The sequence below is a fragment of the Lithobates pipiens genome, unplaced genomic scaffold (genome assembly GCF_037356315.1).
Source record: "Lithobates pipiens isolate NorthernLeopardFrog02 unplaced genomic scaffold, aLitPip1_a1.2 Scaffold_27, whole genome shotgun sequence".
NCBI classification, from domain to species: domain Eukaryota; kingdom Metazoa; phylum Chordata; class Amphibia; order Anura; family Ranidae; genus Lithobates; species Lithobates pipiens.
In genome coordinates this window covers 89,321,821-89,347,358 of record NW_027507788.1, presented here as the reverse complement: position 1 = coordinate 89,347,358, position 25,538 = coordinate 89,321,821, and the positions used below count along the sequence as shown (strand labels likewise).

The window sequence follows — 25,538 nt, the reverse complement described above, 5'->3', positions numbered from 1 at the left end:
ATTGAGAGGATTGGGAGGTTCCTCTACTACTCCATGCCGCTCTGACCTCTTGTTTCAGCACAAGTGGATTTGGGATCTGGCACTGGCTAGAATGAACTGCCTTGGGCTGCACAACAACTCCCTGCTCTGGTACAACAAACAACTGCCCAAACTGCTCCAGGTGCCGGACCCAGTTGTCTGGATCTCAAAGGAGATATATTTGCTTTCACATGTAATACACCAAGATGCCCTTAAAACCTTTTACCAATTAAAAATAGGATTTTTTATAACCGCTTTCCTGTAAAATCCTTTTCTCTGCAGAAAGTCAAGGATTCTACCTTTGACTTATTTCCTGGGGTGCAACTCCTAGTTTCACACCAGGAGACATATGTTTCCCAGACTCCATAATATAAAAATTAAGGAGGCCGGCTCCCTTGCATCAACCAAGGTAGAAACTACTGAAACTGGCAGGCCACGCTCCTTCAGAGTGTGGGTCTCAATAGCCAGATCATTAAATTTTGCATTTGTAAAGTAGACTGGAACACCAGACCTTACTGCCATCTTTACGATCTCGGCATACCAAGACTTCCTGGGCCCCGCTGGGGACAACAAGACTCAACGACTTCCCTTCCTGCTTGAACGTGCGAAAAGACGCCGTGGACGCAGGCAGAACAGGAGGGAATGCATAAATCAGTGAGAACTGATTCCACGGGAATAGCAAGCATGCTAGCGGATCCTTTGTTCTCGACACAAAGTTGTTGATTTCTTTGTTGAACCTGGACGCAACAGATCTATGTCTGGGATCCCCCATTTTTTGAGATATTGAGGTGAAGGAACCATTCTCCTGGGAACAACTGCTGGCGACTCAAGTAGTCCGCCTGCCAATTTTCTATTCCTAGAATGAAGATTGCCGATAGGCAAAGTACATTGTTTTCTGCCCAAGACAGAATATAGATCACCTTTCTCTGGGCCTCGCAACTTCTTGTGCCCCCTTGGCGATTAATATAGGCCATTGCTGTGGCATTGTCGGATTGAATCCTGGCAGAACAATACCATAAACTGAACGTTCAGGCCATGAGGACCAAGAGTTATGCCTGAATTTCTAAAATGTTAATGGGCAAGGCCATTTCTGATCTGGGCCACTTCTCTTGGACAGTTGCCTCTTCCAGGACCATTCCCCAACCTAAACAAAAAAGATTGGCATATGTTGTTACCACTTCGCAGGTGAAGGAAGGATTTTCCCCTACATTTTTGGATATTAACCATAAACTGAGGCTCTGGTGCGCCCAGCCTACAGCACCTGGTATTTCCAGGTGTTCTCTCATCTGGGTACTAACCAGGCCTGACCCTGCTTAGCCTCCAAGATCAGACGAGATGATCGGGCACTATCAGGGTTATGTGGCCATAGGCTTTGGAGTCAGACACATTGGGAATGTAGAGCTTGAACCCTTTATTCCAAGCCGATAGGATACGGTTTTGAAACAGTCTTGAATAAAACTGAGCATATGGAACAGCCTCGAATGAAGCCACCATCTTTCCAAACAACCTCATGCAAAGTTGAATAGAAGAAATTCATCTTGCTTCAACCACCTAAATCAGTTTCTTAATGGTACTGATCTTTGCCCGAGGCAAGAATACCCTTTTCTGGGTGAACCTATGATCGGACCCAAGTATTTTAGCCTTCTTCATGGTTTTAACAAAGATTTCTCCCAGGTTGAGAATTCAACCTAGATATTCCAGGTAGTAGAATGTGGTGACCATACTTTGGTCTAAGTGGGCTATCGTCTGGTCTATCAAGAACAGATCGACTAGGTAAACCATAATCATTATACCTTGGGCCCTTAATCTGGCTAGAAGAGGGGCCAGAACCTTTGTAATCACTCAAGGTGCAGTAGCTGGGCCAGAAAGTAGAGCTACACACTGATAATGAAGATTTTTCACTTTGAAAACTAGAGATTACTAGTGAGTGAGGAAATAGGCATATGGAGGTATGCATCTTTGATGTCGATTGACGCCAGAAGTTCTCCTCCTTGTAGGATGGAGATAACTGATTTGGATTGACTCCATACGAAAAAAAGAAAAAAAAAAAAAAAGGGGGGGGGGGATTTGAATCAATCCCCAACCTTTATTCTTACATGGGGACCCCCATGATCACCTTTTTTCTTTTTCTCTGGATCCTTAGAAACATTTGATCTGAGAAAAAACTAGAACTCTTGAAACTCCAGTTTGTACCCTGGAGCTATTGAGTTAGTCCCCCCATTCGTCTCAACACTCTTCCTGCCAGCCCTTGAGAACTGCAGAAGAATTCCCCCTATTCTATTGAACCCGATGGTGGAAGCCGCTGTGACTGCCTGGAGTTTCCTCCACCATAGAATAAAGTGTGAAAACTTTTTAAGAGGGGAAAAAAAAAAAAAATTATTATCTGGATGATCCTCTCAGATACAAAAAAGCTTTTCCAGCAATGAATGAACAGAAAAAGGCATGCACAGCTTGAGGAGGCTTTAAGCCCCGTACACACGAGAGGACTTATGTCCGACAGACTTCCGAAGGAGTTCCGTTGGAGTTCTGCCGGAGTTCTGACGGACTTTTCGGCGGAGCGGACTTGGCCACACACAATCACACTAAACTCCGACGGATTCGAACGTGATGACGTACGACTGGATTCGAATAAGGAAGTTCATAGCCAGTAGCCAATAGCTGCCCTAGCGTCGGTTTTAGTCCGTCGGAATAGCATACACACGAGCGAATTTTTCTAAGGGACCGGGTCCGGCGGAGTTCCTTCGGAAAAATTTGAAGCATGTTCCATATTCTAAAGTCCTTCGGACTTTGGCGAGTCAAAAGTCCGTTGCAGCCCACACACGATCGAATAGTCTGACGGAATCAGTCCATCGGACTTTGGATGTTGAAAAGTCCGCTCGTGTGTACGGGGCTTTAGTGAACCCAAACACATTCAGCAAGAAATTGCACCATCACTCTTAAGATTGGAACAGCTGATTCTCCCGCATTTGACACCTCAGAAGAGGAGTCATCAGCCTCACCATTGTCCCCTGAGGGAATTTGTCTTCTCCTGCCCCTAATTCTTCAGTTTGAGGGTCCTGGGTAATGGAAGAGAACCTGTCGCATTTTTTTTTTTTATTACCATAAAATTAACAGAGAAGAGTAGGCTTTCCAGAGCTTGAGGGAGAACCTTTTAGCTCTTTTTGGGGACGTTCAACCTCCCTTCTGACCATAGCCGGATGCACAAAGCAGAGGTACCACCAGAAGAAAAATCACATCTACTGCTTGAGCAAAAGTCCAGCTACTGCCGCTGCCATTAATGCTCAGCCTGATGCAAATAGTAAATGTGTCAAATAAGAAATGCCTGTATCACCAAAATCTCTTTCGTGCACCGCACTAAGCCCGCCACCACCATCACATCGCACCCCCCCCTCCTTTCTTTAAAAAACAAAAAGAGATTTCCCGGGCAAGCATGGGCCTCCAATTCCACGGGTTCGACTGAGTGAGGGAGGGATGGCATGGAGGAGACCCGGACGCCATCACCGTGTAGGGACGGTGAAAGAAAACTGCACTGTCGATCATTTTTAGTTTTCCCTTATACTCAGCCCCTTGAAGAGGGGAAGAGTTTAGCTCAGGTGGGGGTGTCTGGAGGAAGCAAAACCCCCCCAAACTTACCAGAGGTCTGCCTGGTAGCCAGAGGAAAAAAGTCTGAGGCTTCTATGACACAACGTGACTCTGAGCAAAGCATGAGAAGGTACATGCTCCATACAGCCGCCAGTGGTGACACTTAAGCATGAAAACATTTACTTTAAAAAGGAGACATCTCAGATAGCGCACTTTTTGGCGACATTGAGTCGTACATCTGATCTCAACACATGCACCCCAATGGAAATTGTCTGTAGGACATACGACAACCTCACGGGTCATATTTCTAGGATATACAGCAGCTTATTCTCAACCTCTCAGAAGCTGCCTTATATGGAGAAATGGGAAAGGGATATGGAAAATACCTTGAAAATGGAAGAGTGGAACAAAATAGTACAGTGTGCATCTAAATCTTTTATTAACACTTCTTTGATTGAAGCAAATTATAAGGTGCTGATGAGGTGGTATATGGTTCCAGCTGGAGTGGCCACCTTCACTCCGGGGGCGCCCCCGCGGTGCTTTAGAGGCTGCCAGGCAGACGGCACCATGTATCATATATGGTGATCTTGCCCGAAGGTGCGACGGTTCTGGATACGCACGTACAATTTTATATATTCTCTGACCCGAGTGAACCTTCGTAAGTCGCCTCAACATGTGCTGCTGAGACGCCCCGTGGAGGGGGCATCGAAGCCAATGAGAAAACTTATAGCTTTCATATTTGTGGCAGCGAGGATCTCCATAGCTAAATCGTGGAGGTCACCAACAATACCCTTTTACTTACTTAAAACAAAATTATCCTGGATAATGGTGAATGAATGCCTATCGGCAATACTTAACGATAGAATGGCGTGGGATCCATGGATTAGGGACCTTGTAACTGTGTAACGGGTTTATCTGGTGCTGGAGTGAGTTCCCCTGGAGCTGGAGTGCATCCCTTTTTCTTTCTCTCTCTTTACCTTCTATTCCCTATTCCTTCACCTCATTCTACTATAGCTACTTTTCTTCTTTCCCTTCTCTATCTGAATGTTCTTGACCACACATGTGCCAGTACTTATTCCATTATCCTAACTTTAGCACTAACTATAGCACTGGAGCCGGAATTGAGGGTTAGATATCAGGGGCTCAGTTGCTTGCTACTTGACCCCTATATGGAGTAAGACAAACGATAGATGTCTGTATGCGGTGATCTAATTACTCTTTATACTAACTTCAAAGTTTTGCACATGTACATCCAGTTTTTTTCCCCTTCCTTGCTCTTCTTTTACTTGAAATTGATCGTTGTTATTTTCTTTTTCCTCTGTGTATCTACGATGTCAGATACTGCAACTGTATTTTCTTTGTGGAAAATTTGAATAAAAATATTTTAAGAAAAGGAGACATTTCATAAGAAAATTTTTAAATTCCTTAGAAAAAAACTCCACTTACATTTCCCGCCGCAGGGTCTGTGGTAAAACCAACAGACTCAATTTTCACCCTTCACAGTGCGTTCCGTTAACAAATTTTCAGGAACCGGGGGACCCTCAGGGAACCCACAATCCTGGACCTGTAAAAAGCACCCCACCAGTAAAACTTTATGGCCTTAATACCAAAAGTACTGGATCCCGTGGTCAAGCTCTCTAAAAAGAGAAGCGTTACAGGCAAAACCTTGTTTCTTCGGATAAGAGGCCCAGGTACCATTCAATTCTGCCTAAAAGACACTTTGAATGGCTCCGGCTGCATAGCTAGCCCCAGCAAGGGTTGCTCCAGAGGAGCTCAGCACAGCACATCTTAACTCATGACATTACCTTAGACACTGACGAAAAAAAACTGAGATACTCCCATTAGTGGCAGGGGTTATATAAGGAAGCAACTACATGTTTAGGGTGTGCCAGTGTCCAGCACCTGAAGGTGGACTATAACCCACATAGTTATTACTATGGGTGTGTCCCGTGATGTACGATTAAAGAAATTGGAGTTTAAACCCCTAAACCACGTTATTGCGATACCTCCAGTTGGATGCAATTTGAGGGTACCTATCCGACTTAGCCTACTTTAGATGCTCTTCTAGTTTAATGTGGGCAGGAACACTGTAAATTAATGTCCCTTTTTTATATGTTAATTATGCCCTGTGCATCCAAGAGTGCATATGTTCTCAAAAGTAGGTGAGTAACTGACGTAGGAGAATTGGATGATAAGGACTGGAATGAGATCCTAGAAGTGAGTAAAGTGATATCTCCTAAAACGTCAGCTAGACTTACACAAACCTATATCCTTCACAGATCCTAGATCACTCCAGAGCATATGGCAAAGTTTTGCCCATCTAGAAGCCCCAAATCTTTCAGTTTGGCCGTGCGTCCCTGTGCTCAATGGGACCTTCAATGATGCAGACATTTTTCTGTACCCTTCCCCAGATCCGTGCCTCGATACAATCCTGTCTTGGAGGTCTACAGACAATTCCTTGAACTTCATGGCTTGGTTTGTGCTCTAAACATGTACTGTTAACTGTGGAACTTTATATAGAGAAGTATGTGCCTTTCCAAATCATGTCCAATCAACTGAATGAACCACAGGTAGCCTCCAATCAAGTTGTAGAAACCTCTCATGGATGGTCAGTGGAAACAAGATGCACCTGAGCTCAATTTGGAGTGTCATGGCAAAAGCTGTAAAGACACAGGTACATGCGATTTATTTTGTTGTGTCTTTATTTTTTAATAAATATGCAAAGATTTCAAAGAAACTTCTTTCACATTGTCATTATGGGGTATTTTTTGAGGAAAATAATGGATTTAATCCATTTTGGAATAAGGCTGCAACATAACGAAAATGTGGAAAAAGTGAAGCGTTGTGAATACTTTCCGGACGCACTGTAAATGTCATCCACTTGTTTTCATCTACGTTAACTGTAAAGCTTGCCGACCAGCCGCCTTTGTTATACAGCAGCAGATTGACTCTCCTGCACGAATCGCCGTAGCTGTATGGTGGCTCACACAGGCGAAATCACTGCAGGAGTGTGCCCATGGCTCAGGCGGACTCAATGTCCTCCAGCGACCCACGATCGCCTAATACAGAGGCAGCATGGGGATCTGCCAGTGTAAACAAGCGGATCCCCATTCTGCCAGATGACATGTCAGAGATCTTCTGTTCCCAATAATCGGGAACAGCAATCCGTCATGTTCCAGGTAGCCCACCCCCCCACAGTTAGAACACACTTAAGCCCTTGATCGCCCCCTAGGGGTGCACTGAATGGGTTTTTTGGTGAGAAACCAATACTGAAAATGAAAAATACACTAGGCCAAAAACCGAAACCGATACTGAAACAGCACTGATACAGAAAATAACTGTTTTTAAAAAATATTTTCATACAGGAGATGGTCAGAGACTTGGGACATGGTATAGGAGATGGACAGAGACTGCAGACATGGTACATGAGATGGTCAGAGACTGCAGACATGGTACATGAGATGGTCAGAGACTGCAGACATGGTACATGAGATCAATGCAGCCTCACCAGTTCCCCTCAGATGCAGCCTGCCTGATAAAAATACATGCACAGTGTTTTCCATGTATTCCAATGGCTTTAGTTCACACCATGCAGTCAGTTTCCGGTGCAGAAACTGACTGCATGGTGTGAACTAGAGCCATTGGAATACATGGAAAACACTGTGCATGCATTTTGTGCAAAAAAAAAAAAAAGCACACTGAACTGCATCTGATGTGAACTGGCCCCAAGCAAGCTACCTGGTTCCGTTCCAACAGACTTCTATTGGGAATGATCATATCGTTACCTCTACTAGCAATAACAACTTAACCCTTCCCCATTCTATCACATGGCAATAAAAACCTAGCTGGGTCAAAATCAAGATTATATATATATTTTTTTATATGGCCAATAAAGGGAGTACAGCCTTTGTCCTGTGACCTGGTTTTATATAGCATGGCTACATTCACACAAGTGGCCAGAGGTAGATAGTTTCAGAGGCAAACAAATGGTTTGGATGCAGCAGCACTGTGGGCACAAAAAAACTTGATTTAGCTGCGGACAAAACTCTGCAGTAATGCTTGTCCTGGGCACACTCTTTTCCCCTCATGCAGCTTGCCAGTGTCTGAATGCAGCCTCACCCATGCCCGGATCAGAGCGGTGATCTCCGTGTGTCACGGAGCTGTGCATTCAATTGCCTGGGCGGCTGCAGTAACAATGTCCCGCCTCCTGTGATCACGTCACGCTGATTCAATGTCCCGCCATTGGATCAGTGTACCGTCTGTCACAGGAGGCGGGACATTGTTACTGCAGGCAATTCAATGCACAGCTCAGTGACACACGGAGATCACCGCACTGTCGGGCGGGAGGAAAGGAGGACGAGCCAGGAAAACACCCCGGCAATGGGCGGCACCAGGGGGCGGAGGTCCGCCCAGGCCCTGCCCCCATTTTCGGCAAGATTTTCCTTTCAGCAATCTGCCGAAAACACAATTTTCGGCCGATATGTTTTAGGGGCCGAGATTTCGGTGCATCCCTAGGGTTAACCCCTTTACTGCCAGTGTCATTTTAACATTGATCAGTGCATTTTTATAGCACCGATCAATGTAATAATGCCACTGGTCCCCAAAAAGTGTAATTTGGGGTCAGATTTGTCCATCGCAATGTCACAGTCCCGCTAAAAATTGCAGATCGCTGCCATTACTAGTAAACACAATAAAAATAAAAATAAAATTAAATAAAAGTCCCTAAATATATCCCACAGTTTGTAGACACGATATGTAGATATATATTGGTCTAAACTGATGAATAAATGTGTTTTTTGGATATGTATTATAGCAAAAAGAAAAAATAACTTTTTTTTTTTTTTTTACAAAATTGTCGCTCTATTTACAGCGCAAAAAATAAAAACCGCAGGAGGTTATCACATACCACCAAAAGAAAGCTCTATTTGTGGAGAAAAAAAAAAAGAAGGACAGCAATTTTGTTTGGGTACAGCGTTGCACGACTGCGCAATTGTCAGTTAAAGCTACACAGTGCCGTATCACAAAAAATGGCCTGGTCATTAAGAGGGGCAAATCCTGCCGGTCCTTATGTAGTTAAAGAATACAGAAATGGTAAAACAACCCAGTGGTGACGCAGTTGGTTTGCAAAAGATATGATCATGGCAATATAGAGGAGTTAATTTACTAAAACTGGAGCATGCAAAATTGGGTGCAGCCCTGCATAGAAACCAATCAGCTTCCAGGTTTTTTTGTCAAAGCTTTATTGAACAAGCTGAAGTTAGAAGCCGATTGGCTACCATGCACAGCTACACCAGATTTAGCATTATAATACTGGGATTAAAGGGGAACTCAACCTTTAGGCCTCCTGCACATTGGACATGAAACGTGCTAATGTGCTAAATGTGGTTATCACTTAATTTCAGTGGCTAGAATAAATTATTATTCTGGCCACTGAAATTAATTAATCCCCAAGCATGTGATGTGTTTGCACAAGTTTACAAGCGTCAAGCGTTTTTTCTGCCAATACACTGCTGCCTGGAGGAAAAGGAGGAGTCTAGGAGAGAGAGCAAAATGTCCACTGTACATAAGTCCTTTATTTATCCTTCTCTTAGGGTCCTTTCACACGGGGCGGATCAGTTCTGATCCGCCCCGTGGATGTCCGTTTGCTCAGCGGGGATCACTCCGCCGATCCCCGCTGAGCAGGGAGATGACAGGTCTGTCTCCGCACACTGTGCAGGGACGGACCTGTCACAGCGCCGCTCTCCCCTATGGGAGATCGGATGACGACGGACCGCAGTGCCCGTCGTCACCCGATCCGATCCGCAGACGGATGGAAAAATAGCTTTTTCCTCCGTCACACTTTTTCGGATCGGAGCGGGTCGGATGTCAGCGGACATGTCACCGCTGACATCCGACGCTCCATAGAGCTCTATGGAGCACCCGTTCAGGTCCGCCTGAAAAACTGACAGGCGGGCCTGAACGGCACGTTGGTGTGAAAGGGGCCTTACCTGTACCACAGGTTGTCAAAAAGCATACTCCGATGCCCAGCGAATCCAGAGTGGTCTGCTGAAACTTACTGCCCTGTCTCCTGTGCCACCATCTTTTGTACTGACAGTCATCTGGGTGTCTCTTTTGGGGTCTGGGTTTGCCCAGTCCCCTGATGATGTACTGTACATGTACAGCATGTTCGAGATTGGCCCGTTTTAGCCCAAGTCCCCTGGGATGTGCGATGAGTATTTCAGGAGGGTTCAGTAAAGGGCGGGGGGGTCTGGGAACATCATTTTTGCTTAGGTGGTAAAAGGCAAAAGCGCAGAGCCGATACCCACGTTATTTTGGGGGGAAAAAAAATTAATTTCAATAAGGCTTTGTTCTCATTAGTGCAACTCCAAAGTAGCGTGATTTCCAGTGTGACTTTTGTACTTTATGGGACGCAAGTTACAAGAAAGTCACATCAAAGTAGTGCAAGAAACTTTTTTGGAGTCATTTGACACCAAAAGCAATTAGAACGGTGGTCACTGAAATACATGGTTTTTAACTTGTTATGCGACTTCACATGTCGTATGACAAATAGCACTAGTGGGAACAGAGATGAGGGAAAAAGATGGGGGAAGAGGAATTTGCCACTCAGATTTTTTGTTACTTAAAAACATTACTGCTTTCCGGCGCTTCGCACCCTGAAACTGAAGTATTTTGTCTAGAAAAACTGTACTTTTTCCAAGTGACATGCCCTCAGCTCACCCCTTTCAATTCTGTCTTTTGGACTTTATCTCTATAAACAGGCAACAGCAACAAAAATGAACTTACAGAGTAACTCATCTTCCAGCTGGGCACAGGCGTCTTCTGCGGTTTGCATGGCTTGACTAATGTCCAAGCACCTGTGGAGGAAAAAGACAGCTCAGCTATAGGACGCAAATCGCTGTTCCCTCCTAACTGTCATCTACATTGTACAAAACAAATGCTAATCACACCAGGGACATGAATCAAAACAGAGCGATTAAACTCATTTTTATCTCCTTCTCAACAATACACAAAGCTGCACTGTAATCGCTTTGTCGCGGAATGGAATGGATATGCAGAAGACGCATTGTGCTAAAAGTGCTAATAACGACACATGTTGGGAGTAGATAATATTTTGGAGATTGCACCATTTGACAGATGTTGATTTTAAAGGATTTGCTGTACTTTCAGACTGAATACCACTACCCAACCTGCCTAGTCCTCCTTGATCAAACTCAAGTAAGAAATGGAGTAATGACCGCGGCTATTTGCTGCAGAGATCATGACACATTCTGCTAGTTTAAAAAAGGTAAGGGGTCCATTTATCAATGTTTCACCCAAGATTCATCCATTATGCCAAGAGAATCTTATTAAACAATTGGGCGAAGGCTGAAAACATTTTTTGGGGAAAAACATTGACAACAAGACCCCATATGTAATAAGCTTTCATGAACGTGATCTAGAATTCCGGTCTATGTTTTGAAACACACCGATCAGCTGTAACATTATCACCACCCACTCATGGAGGCAAGAACTCCACCAAGCCATCAGTAGCAGATCATTCAAGTCCTGTAAGGTGAAGCCTCCATGGTTTAGACTTGTTTTTCCAGCACATTCCACAGATGCGGCATTGGATTGAGCTCTAGAGAATATGAAGTCAATACCTCCAACTTGCTGTTGTGTTCCTCAAACCAAACCATTCTTGAATTCATCAAACCAGGGCACCTTCTTCCACGGCTTGGTGGTCCAGTTCTGATGCTCACGTTCCCATTGAAGACGCTTTTGACTATCACGGGTCAGTATGGGCACCCTGACTGGTCTGCATCTATGCAGCCCCATATACAACACACTGATGCACTGTGTGTCCTGACACATTCAATTGTTGGGAGCATGAAATGCATGTGGGAACATGAAACTGTCCACAATGTAGCGGTATGCTGACAACTTAAGCGTTCCATTCACTAGAACTAAGGGGCCAAGCCCAACTCCTGAAAAACAAGCCCACACCATAATCCTCCCTCCACCAAATGATTGGGACCAGTGCACAAAGCAAGGTCCATAAAGATATGGATGAGTGAGTTTGGGGTGGAGGAACTTGACTGGCCTGCAGAGTCCTGCCCTCAACCGGACAGAACACCTTTGGGATGAATTAGAGCGAGGAATGAGAGCCAGGCCTTCTTGTCCAATATCAAATATCTGACCTCACAAATGCTCTTCTGGAAGAAGAATGGTCAAACATTTCCATAGACACACTCCTAAACCTTGTGGACAGCCTTTTTAGAAAAGCTGAAGCTGCCAAGGGTGGGCCAACTCAATACTGAAACCTACTAAAACTGGGATGCCATTAAAGTTCATATGTATGTAAAGGCGGGTGTCCCAATACTTTTGGTAATATAGTGCATTAGGGTGAGGATCATTGGGAAGAATGCTCCCTACACTTGTGGTCATTGGGAAGAACTACCCTTTTACAGATAGCAAAAAAGATCAATGGTGTCACTGGGAACTGAGAGGCAGAAATTGCTCAAGGAACCTCTTACAACCTCTGGAGGAAGCCTAGGGTGGTATGGAACCCTGGCTGAAAAATCCTGATTTAGACCATACTTGTTTGCACTTCGTGTGGACTCCATGGATAAAAGAGGTGATCATCAGCACACAAGTATGTTCACAGCCTTAAAGAACAAGATAAGTGGTACAGAGCGCTTTCTGAAATTAGGTACAGCTGGTGACTATATTATGTTCAACAGATGGACATCAATCTGCGCTACTAATGGCTTATTGTACAAAATTTTGTTTTACATATATGAATATCCATGATCTAGTCCACAAAAGTAAAGTATGTTGTGATGTCTACAACAGATGCTCCACCACCGAAAATGTAAGCATACATCCAGCAACTTACGCAAATAAAAAAAATGGTTATTTCGTGTGGTAAAGAACAATGTACAAAGCATAAGCGCAAATAGGTAACAATGTACAAAGCACGTTCCTTCAGAACTTCTGAAAAGTGTGAGTGGCTGCGGTGGGTTACTGCTCATTGCATATCAGCAAAGCAAGCGTTTTTGTGCACTGTTGCGGGCTGCATTAGCCAACCTTTTCAAATTAAATGAACTGCAAAACATGGAAAAAAAAAAAAAAACGACACAGGCTGGAATTTTTCACAGTCCACTGGAAAAGACATTGGGAGTGAAATTAAAGAGTGGCGCAAGCGCCATGCATGCTGTGGTGGGAGCCCTCAAGCCGCACTCTGTGCATCTATGAACGCACACATCTCAGCTTGGAAGCAAGCCCACAGGTCTGCACCTATAGGAAGCAGCTTCCTATCGTGGTGCATCTCTGTCCTGTGAATGCAGGGAGAGAGTAGAGCACCGCTAGAGCAGGGCTTGACAAATTTGCTTTGAATCTAGGAGCCAGCTAAAAAAGTTATTGAATACTACCACCCCCTTCCTGCCCAGGCCAATATTTAGCTTTTAGCGCTGTCACTCTGAATGACAATTCTGGTCATGCAACACTGTACCCATATGACATTTTTTGTGTTTTTTCTCAGAGAGATGGTCCTTTCTTCTGGTGGTGGTCAATCACCACTGGGATTTTATTTTTTGCTAAATACATGGAAAAAAAAAAAAAAGACCGAAAAATTTTGAAAATAAATAAAACACTTTTTTTTTTATTTCTGTACAATTTAGTAAATACGTTTTCTTCTACACTAATGTGTGGTGATGTTGCACTGATGAAGCTGCACTTGCACTGATGCTGCACTGGTGGGCCACAGCTGAGGCTGCACTGGTAAGGCACCGATGTGTGATGTGCCGTCCTGACTCGGAGCCCATCCAGGGGGGGAACCAAAGTGCCCTGGGAATCCTCTGCAAGGTCGTAACCGGCTTGGGGCCACTGCTGAGCCCACTCAGAGCCGCCGGTTCCTGCTGCAGGGAGTCTCCCTAGACAGCTCGATAGACCTGTATCCAGCAGTACGGAGGAGAGAGCAGATACTTCCTGGCAGTGGCTCCGCTCTGCCCGTTAGCTCCACTCCTCCCCGACCCACATCTGCCCTAACCTGCCATTCACAGTGCTACCCTCACAGCGCTGCCACTTCCCACACCCAGCATCAGAAAACAGTTGCTGGCTGCCTGGCTATGTTGCGCCCCCCCCTCCATGCTAGCCACTGGGGCCAACCACAACCCAGGCACAAGGCCTCATTTTCTAGTCGCAATTGCAACATGGCGCCACCAGAGATTTGTCGAGTCTTGTGATAGCGCTGGATCGAGTGAGGGCTCAGGCAAGTACAGCTCATGCACACTGGACGTTTGCAAACTTTTCTAAAAGCCTTTCCTCCTGGTAGCAGCTTTTTGGCAGAAATAACACCCGATGCCTGTAAAAGTGTGTAACACGTTAAGGTGCATTCAGGCAGGTTTACAGGTGTCAAACACTTAGGCGTCATTTCATTGGTCAAAATAAAAATGTATTCAGCCCACTGAAATTAATGCTCAAGCTCTAAACGCGGCTAGTGTTAAAACCTGTTTACAAGCATCAAGCCAAAACGCCACTGCTCCTGGATGTGCTGACACCTCTAAAAGCCCCTTCCACTAAGCGCTGCTAAAAGCCTATGTGTACATGGACAGAAAAGGAGACAAGGCAATTTCGAGAATAGCTGCCCAGCCCCACCACATCTGGTGAGAGTGGGCCCTCAATGCAGTAGGGAAAGTCTGCTCACTGACATTTGTTTGGCAGAGCTGTGTTTATCTCAGGACTGGCTAGATAACAACCCTTTCACAGGTTGATTTTAGCTTTCAGTGGTTATAAACTATTACGTGGGGCAATTTTCTGACAACTCCAACAACTTCAATCTGTTTTTGTTTGCAAACACAATTGAATGTATCAATGCAACCTTCCGCCACCCCTACCACATACAGATAATACTCGAAAAATTTGAATATCGTGCAAAAGTTTATTTATTTCACCTAGGCCCCTTTCACATGGGACAGATCCGTAATGATCCACACTGTGCTGGGACCGCCCTGTCAGATCTCCGCTCTCCTCTATGTGGGAATTGCATGAGCACGGACAGTCTGTCCATGTTCATCCGATCCGCTCTGCAGACGGATAGAAAAATAGGATTTTCCTCTGTCTGCAGAATCGTACCATAGCGGAGATGAACAATATCCGCAGACACCCGCTATCCCATAGGGGCGCATGTATGTCCGTATTTCATCCGCAAACGCATGTGTGAAAGGGGCCTAATGCAACTCAGAAAGGTGAAATATGAGATAGACTCATTACATGCAAAGCTAGATAGATAGTTCAAGCCATTTGTCATAATTGTGATTACGGCTTACAGCTAATGAAAACCCCAAATCCACAATCTCAGAAAATTTGAATATTACATGCAATTAATAAAACAAGGATTGTACATAGAACAATATCGGACCTCTGAAAAGTATAAGCATGCATACGTATGGAAAAAAGAAAAGAAAGGTCGCGCTACAGAATAATGTGTGAAAATCAATACTGCTGCAGTTCTAATATATACCAAAAAATATATAAGTGAATGAAAAGAAAACAAAGAAAACCGCGCAATCCCTAAAAGTTAATATAGGGTATTTTGTCCCTCCAACCGAGAGACTAAAACTCAAGAAACACACTAATAAACAAGTGCAATGTCCCTTAATGCAGGGACAATTATGCGATTAACCACTTTCAGACCGGACCATTTTGCTGGTAAATGACCAGAGGTCTTTTAACACTTTGGCACTGCGCTGCTTTAACTGGTAATTGCGCGGTCATGCAATGTTGTACCCAAACGAAATTTGCGTCCTTTTCTTTCCACAAATAGAGCTTTCTTTTAAAGGTATTTGACTGACTCTGCGATTTTTATTTTTTGCGATATAAACGTAAAAAGACCGCAAATTTTGAAAAAAAATGATATTTTCTACTTTTTATTAGAAAAATCCAATAAAATCAATTTTAGTCATACATTTAGGCCAAAATGTATTCAGCCACATGTCTTTGGTAAAAAAAAAGTCAATAACTGTATATTTATTGGTTTGCGCAAAAGTTGTCACATCTACAAACTAAGGTACGTTTTCTGGAATTTACGCAGCTTTTAGTTTACGACTGCCTATCTCATTTCTTGAGGTGCTAAAATGGCAGGGCAGTACAAAACCCCCCCAAATGACCCCATTTTGGAAAGTAGACCCCCTAAGTAAATTGATAAGTGGCATGTTGAGCCCATTGAATATTTTATTTTTTTGCCTCAAGCGATTGAATAATGACAAAAAAAATTTTTTTTTTTTTTTTTTTTTTTTTTTACACAAAGTTGTCATTAAATGATATATTGCTCACACATGCTATGGGCATATGTGAAATGACACCCCGAAATAAATTCTGCTGCTTCTCCTGAGTACGGGGATACCACATATGTGGGACTTTTTGGGAGCCTAGCCGCGTACGGGGCCCCGAAAACCAAGCACCGCCTTCAGGCTTTCTAAGGGCGTAAATTTTTGATTTCACTTCTCACTACCTATTACAGTTTTGAAGGCCATAAAATGCCAAGATGGCACAAAACTCCCACAAATGACCCCATTTTAGAAAGTAGACACCCCAAGCTATTTGCTGAGAGGCATGTTGAGTCCATGGTATATTTTATATTTTGCCACAAGTTGCGGGAAAATTAAACTTTTTTTATTTTTTCACAAAGTTGGCACTAAATGATATATTGCTCACGCATGCCATGGGCATATGTGAAATGACACCCCAAAATAAATTCTGCTGCTTCTCCTGAGTACGGGGATACCACATATGTGGGACTTTTTGGGAGCCTAGCCGCGTACGGGGCCCCGAAAACCAAGCACCGCCTTCAGGCTTTCTAAGGGCGTTATAGTTTTGAAGGCCATAAAATGCCAAGATGGCACAAACCCCCCCAAATGACCCCATTTTGGAAAGTAGACACCCCTAAATTTACGGGTACACTAGTGAGACTAGGTAATAAATGGCGGGTGCCCTGAAACTATAAAAAAATAACTAACCAACCAGCGTCACCTCTAACAGTTATATGGTGATCACTGGTGAAAGGGTTAACTAGGGGGCAATCAGGGGGCTTTATGCGGTAGTATATGGGGGTCCCAGGCGCTATAAAAAGCTGCGGCGAACCTAAATACCTACCTGCCTAACTAGCGTCACCTGTGACACTAATACAGCGATCAGAAAAACGATCGCTTATTAGGCTGGGTTCACACTGGAGCGATGCGGGAACGCCACGAATCCGCGGCGGGTTCCCGCATCGCATGCCTCCCGGCGGCAGTTCACACTGCCCTATGCGAACTGCTGGGAGTGTCAGTGAAATGTTAATGACACCCCCAGATCAGTTCGCATATCGCAGTGCGATCTGCAAACTCGGATCGCATGGTGTGAACACCCATGCGATCCGATTCTGCCGCGGACCAAAAAAAGGGTCCCGTGCGAATTTTCGGCGGGTGCGGCGAATGGCTGAACTCGAATCGCAGAGATCCAATGTGATTTGCACTGCAGTGCGGTGCGAATCACATCCGTTCTCATAAACCGCTGCAATGTGAACCCAGCCTTAGTGACACTGGCGACGGGGGGGGGGATCACGGGGTTAAACCTTTATTGGGGGGGGTACATTAGAACTAAAGGGGGCTAACCCTAACTGCCCTAACAGTTATTACAGTCACAAATGACACCAATGCAAAAAAAAAAAAAAAATGCATTGGTGTTACTGTGACTGGGGGGGCAGGGGTAATTGGGGGGGGTGATCGGGGGGTAAAGGGGTGGTGTGAGTGTGCCTGGCATGTTCTACTGTGAAGTGTCGTGTTGGTGCAACTCACCGATCCTCTCTCCTCGGTGCCGGAACGAAAAATACCGACACGAGGAGAGATTACATCACTTCCTCTGCCTGTGTTTACATTACAGGAGAGGAAGTGATGTCACGAAGGATTTCCATTAGTCGGGAGCGATCGCGAGGGGGTGGCCATGAATGAATGGCCGCCCCCTCATCCCGGATCGCTCCCGAACGAATACCGACCGCCGCAGGCACCGGGGGGGGCCCGATCGGGCCCCCCACCCGCTGGAAGGCAGGGACTTATATATACGCCCATATGCCTGCCCGTGCCATTCTGTCGACGTATATCGTCGTGCGGCGGTCGGCAAGTGGTTAAAGGGCCACTGTGTATAAAATGTGAACTTAATGAGCATCAAAGAAATATGTTACATGTGCAGAACATTCGTTTACATACAAAGGCAAATATACCAAAAATATGTGTGCAAACAGATGGCCTGAATGAAGGTGGCACTCTATAGTGAACTACAAAATATAGTGCAAAATTAATTATTTAAGAGAACAGTTCTTAATTATAGTCCTTAAGTAAGACCATGAAGAAAACACCACGTGTCGCAAATAGCCTCAGTTTTCTGATTGTCGCTCCAACTTATGGACCATGCTATAGTGCACCACCACCAAAGGGATAAGATGGCTTCTTACCAGACATCCTGGTAGATCACGCTTTAAAAGGTCAAACCGGACCACATGGATGTCTTATTCCTCAGCTCTGTTACCACTCTTGGATCAGGTCACAGTTCAAAGGTATTCCAACCACAGTTCAACAGGTATTCCTGTTCTCTTAAATAATTAATTTTGCACTATATTTTGTAGTTCACTATAGAGTGGCACCTTCATTAAGGCCATCTGTTTGCACACATATTTTTGGTATCGTTGCCTTTATATGTAAACGAATGTTCTGCACATGTAACATATTTCTTTGATGCTCATTAAGTTCACATTTTATACACAGTGACCCTTTAATCACATAATTGTCCCTGCATTAAGGGACATTGCACTTGTTTATTAGTGTGTTTCTTGAGTTTTAGTCTCTCGGTTGGAGGGACAAAATACCCTATATTAACTTTTAGGGATTGCGCGGTTTTCTTTGTTTTCTTTTCATGCATACGTATGTACTCAGTAATTGGTTTGGGTACCTTTTGCAGCACTTACAGCCTCAATGCAGCATGGCATGGAAGCCATCAGCCTGTGGCACTGCTGAGGTGTTATGGAAGACCAGGATGCTTCAATAGTGGCCTTCTGCATTGTTTGGTCTCATGTCTCATCTTTCTCTTGGCAATGCCCCATAGATTCTCTATGGGGTTCAGGTCAGGTGAGTTTGCTGGCCAATCAAGCACAGCAATCCCACGGTCATTGAACCAGGTTTTGGTGCTTTTGGCAGTGTGGGCAGGTGCCAAGTCCTGCTGGAAAATTAAGTCAGCATCTCCATGTCATGGTTATGCAGTACTCTTCCTCTGTTTGCTTACCTCTCCTCATGTGTTCAGACTAAGAAGCCAGCCACTTCCGCCTGGTGGTTTTTATAACCTCTCCTCGAAGAATGGCTCCACCCCAGGCCCTATCAGGGAACCCTATATTAACCTGTGCACCGCAAGCCAGCAGTGCTGATCACCCATTGTGTGTTTGGCTTCCTGTTTCCCGTGTGCTCTGTGTTTGTCTCTGTTACTGACCTTGGTGTGTTCTCAACGATTCCTATCTGCTTGTGACCTTGACCTTTTGCCATGTCCCCGACCATCCCTGTCTGCCTGTGACCCTGAACCTTTGGCATGTACTCTGTTGTTCCTGTCTGCTAGTTGCCCTGACCTCTGCCTTATCCCCTTACTATCCTTGTTGTTCCAGCGTGCCGCTTCCTTCTCCTGTAGTCTACTGTCAGACTGCAGCGAAGTCCATCCTCACCACTGGAGGCTCTGGTGAACACCTGCTGGTTCTTAGACTCCGCGCCCTGGGGAATCTATGCTCTAGCTCCTACTGGTATTTGTGTTAGTGATCCAGTAGACCTGTGCCCACTACCTAGCGGTGCACTTCCGACTCCTACAGAGTGCATCCGTCACCTGGTCTCAGGTGACCTGACACCCCATAGAGCTCGTCTGCAGAAGGAAGCATGAAGTGCTCCAAAATCTCCTGGTAGACAGCTGCGTTGACCCTGGACTTAATGAAGCACAGTGGACCAACACCAGCAGATGACATGGCTCCCCAAATCCACACAGACTGTGGAAACTTCACATTGGACTTAAAGTATCTTGCAGTGTGTGCCTCTCCATTCTTCCTCCATACTCTGGGTCCTTGGTTTCCAAATGAGATGCAAAATTTGCTCACATCAGAAAAGAGGACTTTGGACCACCGAGCAACAGACCGGGTCTGTTTTTCTTTAGCCCAGGTGACATTGTTTGTTGTTCAGGAGTGGCTTGACAAGAGGAATACAACATTCGAAGCCCATGTCCAGGATCCGTCTGTATGTGGTGGCTCTTGACGCACTGACTCCAGCCTCGGTCCATTCCTACTCCCCAACACTTTTAATGGCCTTTTCCTGACAATCCTCTCCAGGCTATGGTCATCCCTGCTGCTTGTGCACCTTTTTCTTCCACATAATTTTCTATTAATGTGTTTTGATACAGCACTTTGGGGACATCCAACTTCTTTTGCATTTACCTTTTGAGGCTTTCCCTCCTTATGGAGGGTGTCAATGATGGTTTTCTGCACAACTGTTAGACCAGCAGTCTTTGCCATGGTTGGGGTTCCTACTGAAGAAGACTGAGAGGCCATATAAAGGCTCAGGAACCCTTTGCAGGTGTTATGGCTTAATTAGCTGATTAGAGTAGGACACTTTGAGCCTAGACTATTACACCTTTTCACAATATTCTAATTTTCTGAGATAGTTCAAGCTGTGAACAATCTTGCTTTGCATGTAATGAGTCTATCTCATATATTAGTTTCACCTTTTAAGTTGCATTAGTGAAATAAACAAACTGTTGCACGACATTCAAAAATGGGGGGGGGGGGGGGGGGATATATTCACTTATCTGATTCTTTTTTTGATCTACTGTGAAAAGCCCTACAAACTGGCATTACAGGAAATAATAATCTAACTGGATGGCTTATATAATCATGAATAACAATCTGTGTAAAGACCATTATGAAATCATGAATTGCTTCTGGTTTTCTTTGCAATATTTATATTAGCGTTTAGATGTCAGCTCTGCAGTCTGCATCAATTCTGCATAATACATCATTTTTGAAGATTATGTATATCGGTTACGATGAGATACTTCATTTTTTTTCCAGGCAGATTTCGTTACGAGGAATTCTGGTGCCAGAAGGAATTTCAACAGCAACAATGTCATAAGGTTTGGTTTGCAGACAATGTAACTAATTAACTAATATCTATATTTTAAATACATGTAAACCCTGCACGACGGTTAGTTTGCTACTTTGCTGAAGCAGTGTGTATCCCAAATCACTGCCTGTGCAAAGACATTGATGGAAAGATCTTCAGACGTTATAAAAGGAAAAATAATGTTAGATTTAAAGTGGTTGTAAACCCTTACAAACCACTTTGACCTACAGGTAAGCCTAGATCAAGGCTTACCTGTAGGTACAAGAAATATCTCCTAAACCTACACGGTTTAGGAGATATTTGCAACAGCGGCAAGCAAGCGCACTGAGTATGCCGTTAGTGGCGGCTCCCGTGCAAATGCGCGGGAGTGACGTCATTGCGGCTCTGGCCAATCACAGCCTGGAAAGAAGGTGGACGCTCTGTGGAAGAGAGGACAGCGGTGACAGCGCTGGCTCCTGTGTTAGGTAAGTGACACATAATGCATTATGCTTTACCTTTGCAGGGAAACAAAGAGGAAGTAAACCCATCAGGGTTTACCTCCTCTTTAAAAAAGGAGGTAGGGGATTTATTTTGGGGGGGGGGGGGGGGGGGTGTTGGGGAGTTAATACTTGCCTAGGTGGCTGCAGCATCGGACCGATGAATCTGTCCCCCGCTGGCTCTAAGACTGACAACCGAGTGATCAAACACCACCGAACGCTCTGTTCTCAGAGCCCCCTGAGCAGAGAGCTGGTGGAGGGGGCAGGAGCAGCCGGCTCAGTCTCTTAGCAGCTTGCTGAGCAGGGTGCCAGTCCAGTGGGCGGATCCCGATTCTGCTCAGTTTAAAAAATAAAATAAAAAATAATATCTTTAGAGAGAATGAGTATATAATATTTAATAGTGCTCTGTTAGTTATTCTTGATGATAGACAACCTTTGCATATGAAGACAAAGTTCATGGACTGCACTATGAAGACAAGGACGGTGAGATCTAAAATTTTCTGACAACAAAATCCGATCGTTTAAATTCCAATCGTGTGTATACAATTCTGACGCACAAAGTGCCATGCATGCTCAGCATAAAAAGAAGAGAAGAAAGCCATTAGCCTCTTTATAGTCCCGTTGTACGTGTTGTATGTCACCTCGTTCTGAACAATCGGATTTTGCGACAACTTTGTGCGACCGTGTGTATGCAAGATAAGTTTGGGCCAGATTTTGTCGTCTGAATGTTCGACCGTGTGTACAGGGCATTATACTGCCCTGTATGTGGTGCTCTGCACCTCATTGTCTGTTTATTAGTGTGTTCATATGCACAACACACAATAATGCACCTCGCAGGATCAGAGAAGTGTAAATCCAGTCTGACCATTTGGATTGATCGGCTCAATCGATAACATGTCTGAGCGCTGCTTCCTCTGCATGGTCCCCCTCCCCCCATCTCCTAATGACTTCAACAAGGTCTATTCACACAGCACATCCGTCTGCTCATCCCTTCGTCTACTGCCGTGTGTGACACTGCATGGTGTACAGGGGGGGCTGATATCTCCTCCCATATCGGGGCAGAGAGCCCACCGACAATCTGAATATTCCGATCATCATAAGACCAGAGACAGGAAGAACACTGGATACACTGCAATACTAATACTGTACAACACACACTGCAATACTAATACTGTACAATACACACTGCAATACTAATCCCATACAACACACACTGCAATACTAATCCCTACTAATACCGTACAATAGACACTAGGGTTGCCACCTCATCCCTTTAAAATACATTTGAATTTCATAAGTTCTGAGGACAATTTAATTCAAATAAGGCATCAAGTGAGTTTAATTACCACCCGATTAGACCCAGAACTTACGTAATTCATATGTGTTCGGGTTTAAAAAAGGGATGAGGTGGCGACCCTAATACACACGGCAATGATAATACCGTACAATACACACGCTGCAATACTAATATCGTACAACACACAAACTGCAATACTAATACCGTACAATACATACAACAATAGAACATGTAAAGGTTCTTGTACAAGGATGTCACAATGACATGTGTTTAGGCGTTCAGTAGGTTTTTTTTTTTTTTTCATTGATCTGAATGCAGCATATTGCTTTCAAGAGGACCACATAAATATCTGTAAACTAGACCTGCATTTAGAGCATTTAAAAATAAATAAAAAATCTGCCATTACTGATCAGTATTTTATGCACAAATATGTATGGAAATCCAACCTCCCTCATTGAATAGCAGGTTATAACATTTGAATATTGGGCATTCTGGGACCTACAAGAATCTTCATGTGTGAATACAATACACACTGCATCATTATAACAAGCCTCATGGTGGCCATACACATAATGATCTTCACAGAATCAGATAACATGACAGATCTACGATTTATGAAGACACTAGAGTTTCATTCACATCTATGACGCTGCCGGAGCACGCAATTTTTTTTTTGCAATTTCTAGCTTGACGATGAAAACGCTTTTCAATAACCTGTCCTATCCACCAACATCACACAATACAAGTGAAGGACTCTTTTTTTTTTTTTTAAATCACGCTGCACCAAAGCGCATGGTATTTTGTTACCATGCATTTGGGCACACTCACGTTAACAAGGGGCATTGGGGTGCCATCACAACTTGGATCCCCGCTAGTACCAGAAACTGTGTTTGGTATGAATCTTGAGGGGGAACTCCACGCGAAATTTTAAATAAAAAAAATAAATAAAATAAAATAAAATCGCATGGGTTCCCCCTCCAAGAGCATACCAGGCCCTTGGGTCTGGTATGGATTTTAAGGGGAACCTCCTATGCCGAAAAAATGGCAAGGGGGTCCCCCCAAATCCATATCAAACCCTTATCCGAGCACGCAGCACGGCCGGTCAGGAAAAAGGGGTGGGGACAAGCGAGCACCCCTCTCCTGAACCATACCAGGCTGCATGCCCACAACATAGGGGTTGAGTGCTTTGGGACAAGGGGACGCCCTGCCGCCCCCCCCACCCCAAAGCACCTTGTCCCCATGTTGATGAGGACAAGGGCCTCTTCCCGACAACTCTGGTCGTTGGTTGTCGGGGTCTGCGGGCGGGGGGCTTATCGGAATCCGGGAGTCCCCTTTAACAAGGTGGCTCCCCACCCTATGTGAATGAGTTTGGGGTACATCATACCCCTACCCATTCACCTGGGGAAAAAAATGTGTCAACAAAAACACACTAGACAGGTTTTTAAAAGTAATTTATTAGGCGGCTCCGGGTGTCTTCTTCCGACTTCTCCCGCTCTCCACCCTCTTCTCCGCGCTCTCCGGCCTCTTCTGCCAGGCTCCTCCGCTATCTTCTTCCAGCTCTTTTACAAGCGTTGGCCCGGTCTTATCCATCGTCGTCTTCTTCCCTCTTCTGTCCTTCTGAAGTTGACATGACGCTCTCTCCTGCTGTAAAGCTGTGCGCACGATTTATATATGCATGGGACATGGTCACCGTGTGATGTCATCCGGTGACTCCGCCTTTTATTAAAAACACTGCCCGCGGCATGGTGGGGCGGTGATGTTATAAGGGGCGGGGTCACCGGATGGCATCACCCGGTGACCACACCCCATGCCTATATAGAACGTTACGTACGGCATTACAGCGGGAGTGTCGTGTCAACATCAGAAGAACAGAAGAGGGAAGAAGATGACGATGGAGAAGACCGGGCCAACGCTAGTAAAGAGCTGGAATAAGACTGCGGAGGAGCCTGGCAGAAGAGGCTGGAGAGCATGGAGAAGAGGTCGGAGCGCACAGAACAGTCGGAAGTGACCCCCCGAAGTCCGAAGAAGACACCCAGAGCTGCCTAATAAATTACTTTAAAAACTTGTGTAGTGTGGTTTTTTTATTGACACTTTTTTTCCCAGGTGAATGGGTAGGGGTAAGATGTACCCCATACTCATTCACATAGGGTGGGGGGCCAGGATCTGAGGGCCCCCTTATTAAAGGGGACTCCCGGATTCCGATAAGCCCCCCGCCCGCAGACCCAGACAACCAACGGCCAGGGTTTTCGGGAAGAGGCCCTTGTTCTCATCAACATGGGGACAAGGTGCTTTGGGGTGGGGGGGGCCGTAGGGCACCCCCTTGTCCCAAAGCACTCACCCCCCATGTTGAGGGCATGCGGCCTGGAACAGTTCAGGAAGGGGGGGGGGGGATGCTCGCTTGTCCCCACCCCTTTTCCTGACCTGCCAGGCTGCCTGTTCGAATAAGGGTCTGGTATGGATTTTAGGGGGACCCTCATGCCTTTTTTTTCGGCATAGGGGTTTCCCCTTAAATTCCATACCAGACACAAGTGCCTGGTATGCCCTTGGAGGGGGAACCCTATGCCGGTTATTTATTTAAAATTTTGCGTGGAGTTCCCCCTCAAGATCATCAGAGCACAAGTCGCATGCCAAAGTCGGATCAGGCAAGATGGCGATCAGACTTCAGTGATATTCAATTGGCTGAAGTAGGATCAAAGTCGGACCAAAGTAGTGCAGGGAGCATTTTCAAAGTTGGACCGACTTGTGTCGGACCAGTTAAGACGGCTCCCATAGGGAAACATTTTCACACGTCATGCGATATGAGCTCCAATGTCGGATCGTTTGTCGTACCAGTGTAAACCCGGCCTAAGGGTTCATTCACAAGGGCAGGCAGGGGGCACAAAGCTAACAGCCAGTTGAGCATCGGTTTACCGCCCACCAACCACCCACCTAAATACAGACATGCAGCCACTAAGACCCCTTTTACACATAGGAGACTTTTCAGGCGCTTTAGCACTGAAAATATCCTCT

At 45.1% G+C, this 25,538-nt stretch overlaps 1 protein-coding gene and 1 pseudogene across 1 annotated transcript in view; both read right to left on the bottom strand.

The window, feature by feature from the left end:
• Window positions 1-25,538, bottom strand: part of LOC143933980 (E3 SUMO-protein ligase ZBED1-like) — a 52,908-nt gene that overhangs the window by 25,954 nt on the left and 1,416 nt on the right. The window contains exon 2 of the mRNA XM_077457202.1: window positions 10,384-10,454. Coding sequence (XP_077313328.1) covers window positions 10,384-10,432 — 49 coding nt within the window. The 5' untranslated portion in view covers window positions 10,433-10,454. The remainder of the gene's footprint in view (window positions 1-10,383; window positions 10,455-25,538) is intronic.
• Window positions 1,268-1,389, bottom strand: LOC143934735 (5S ribosomal RNA; annotated as a pseudogene).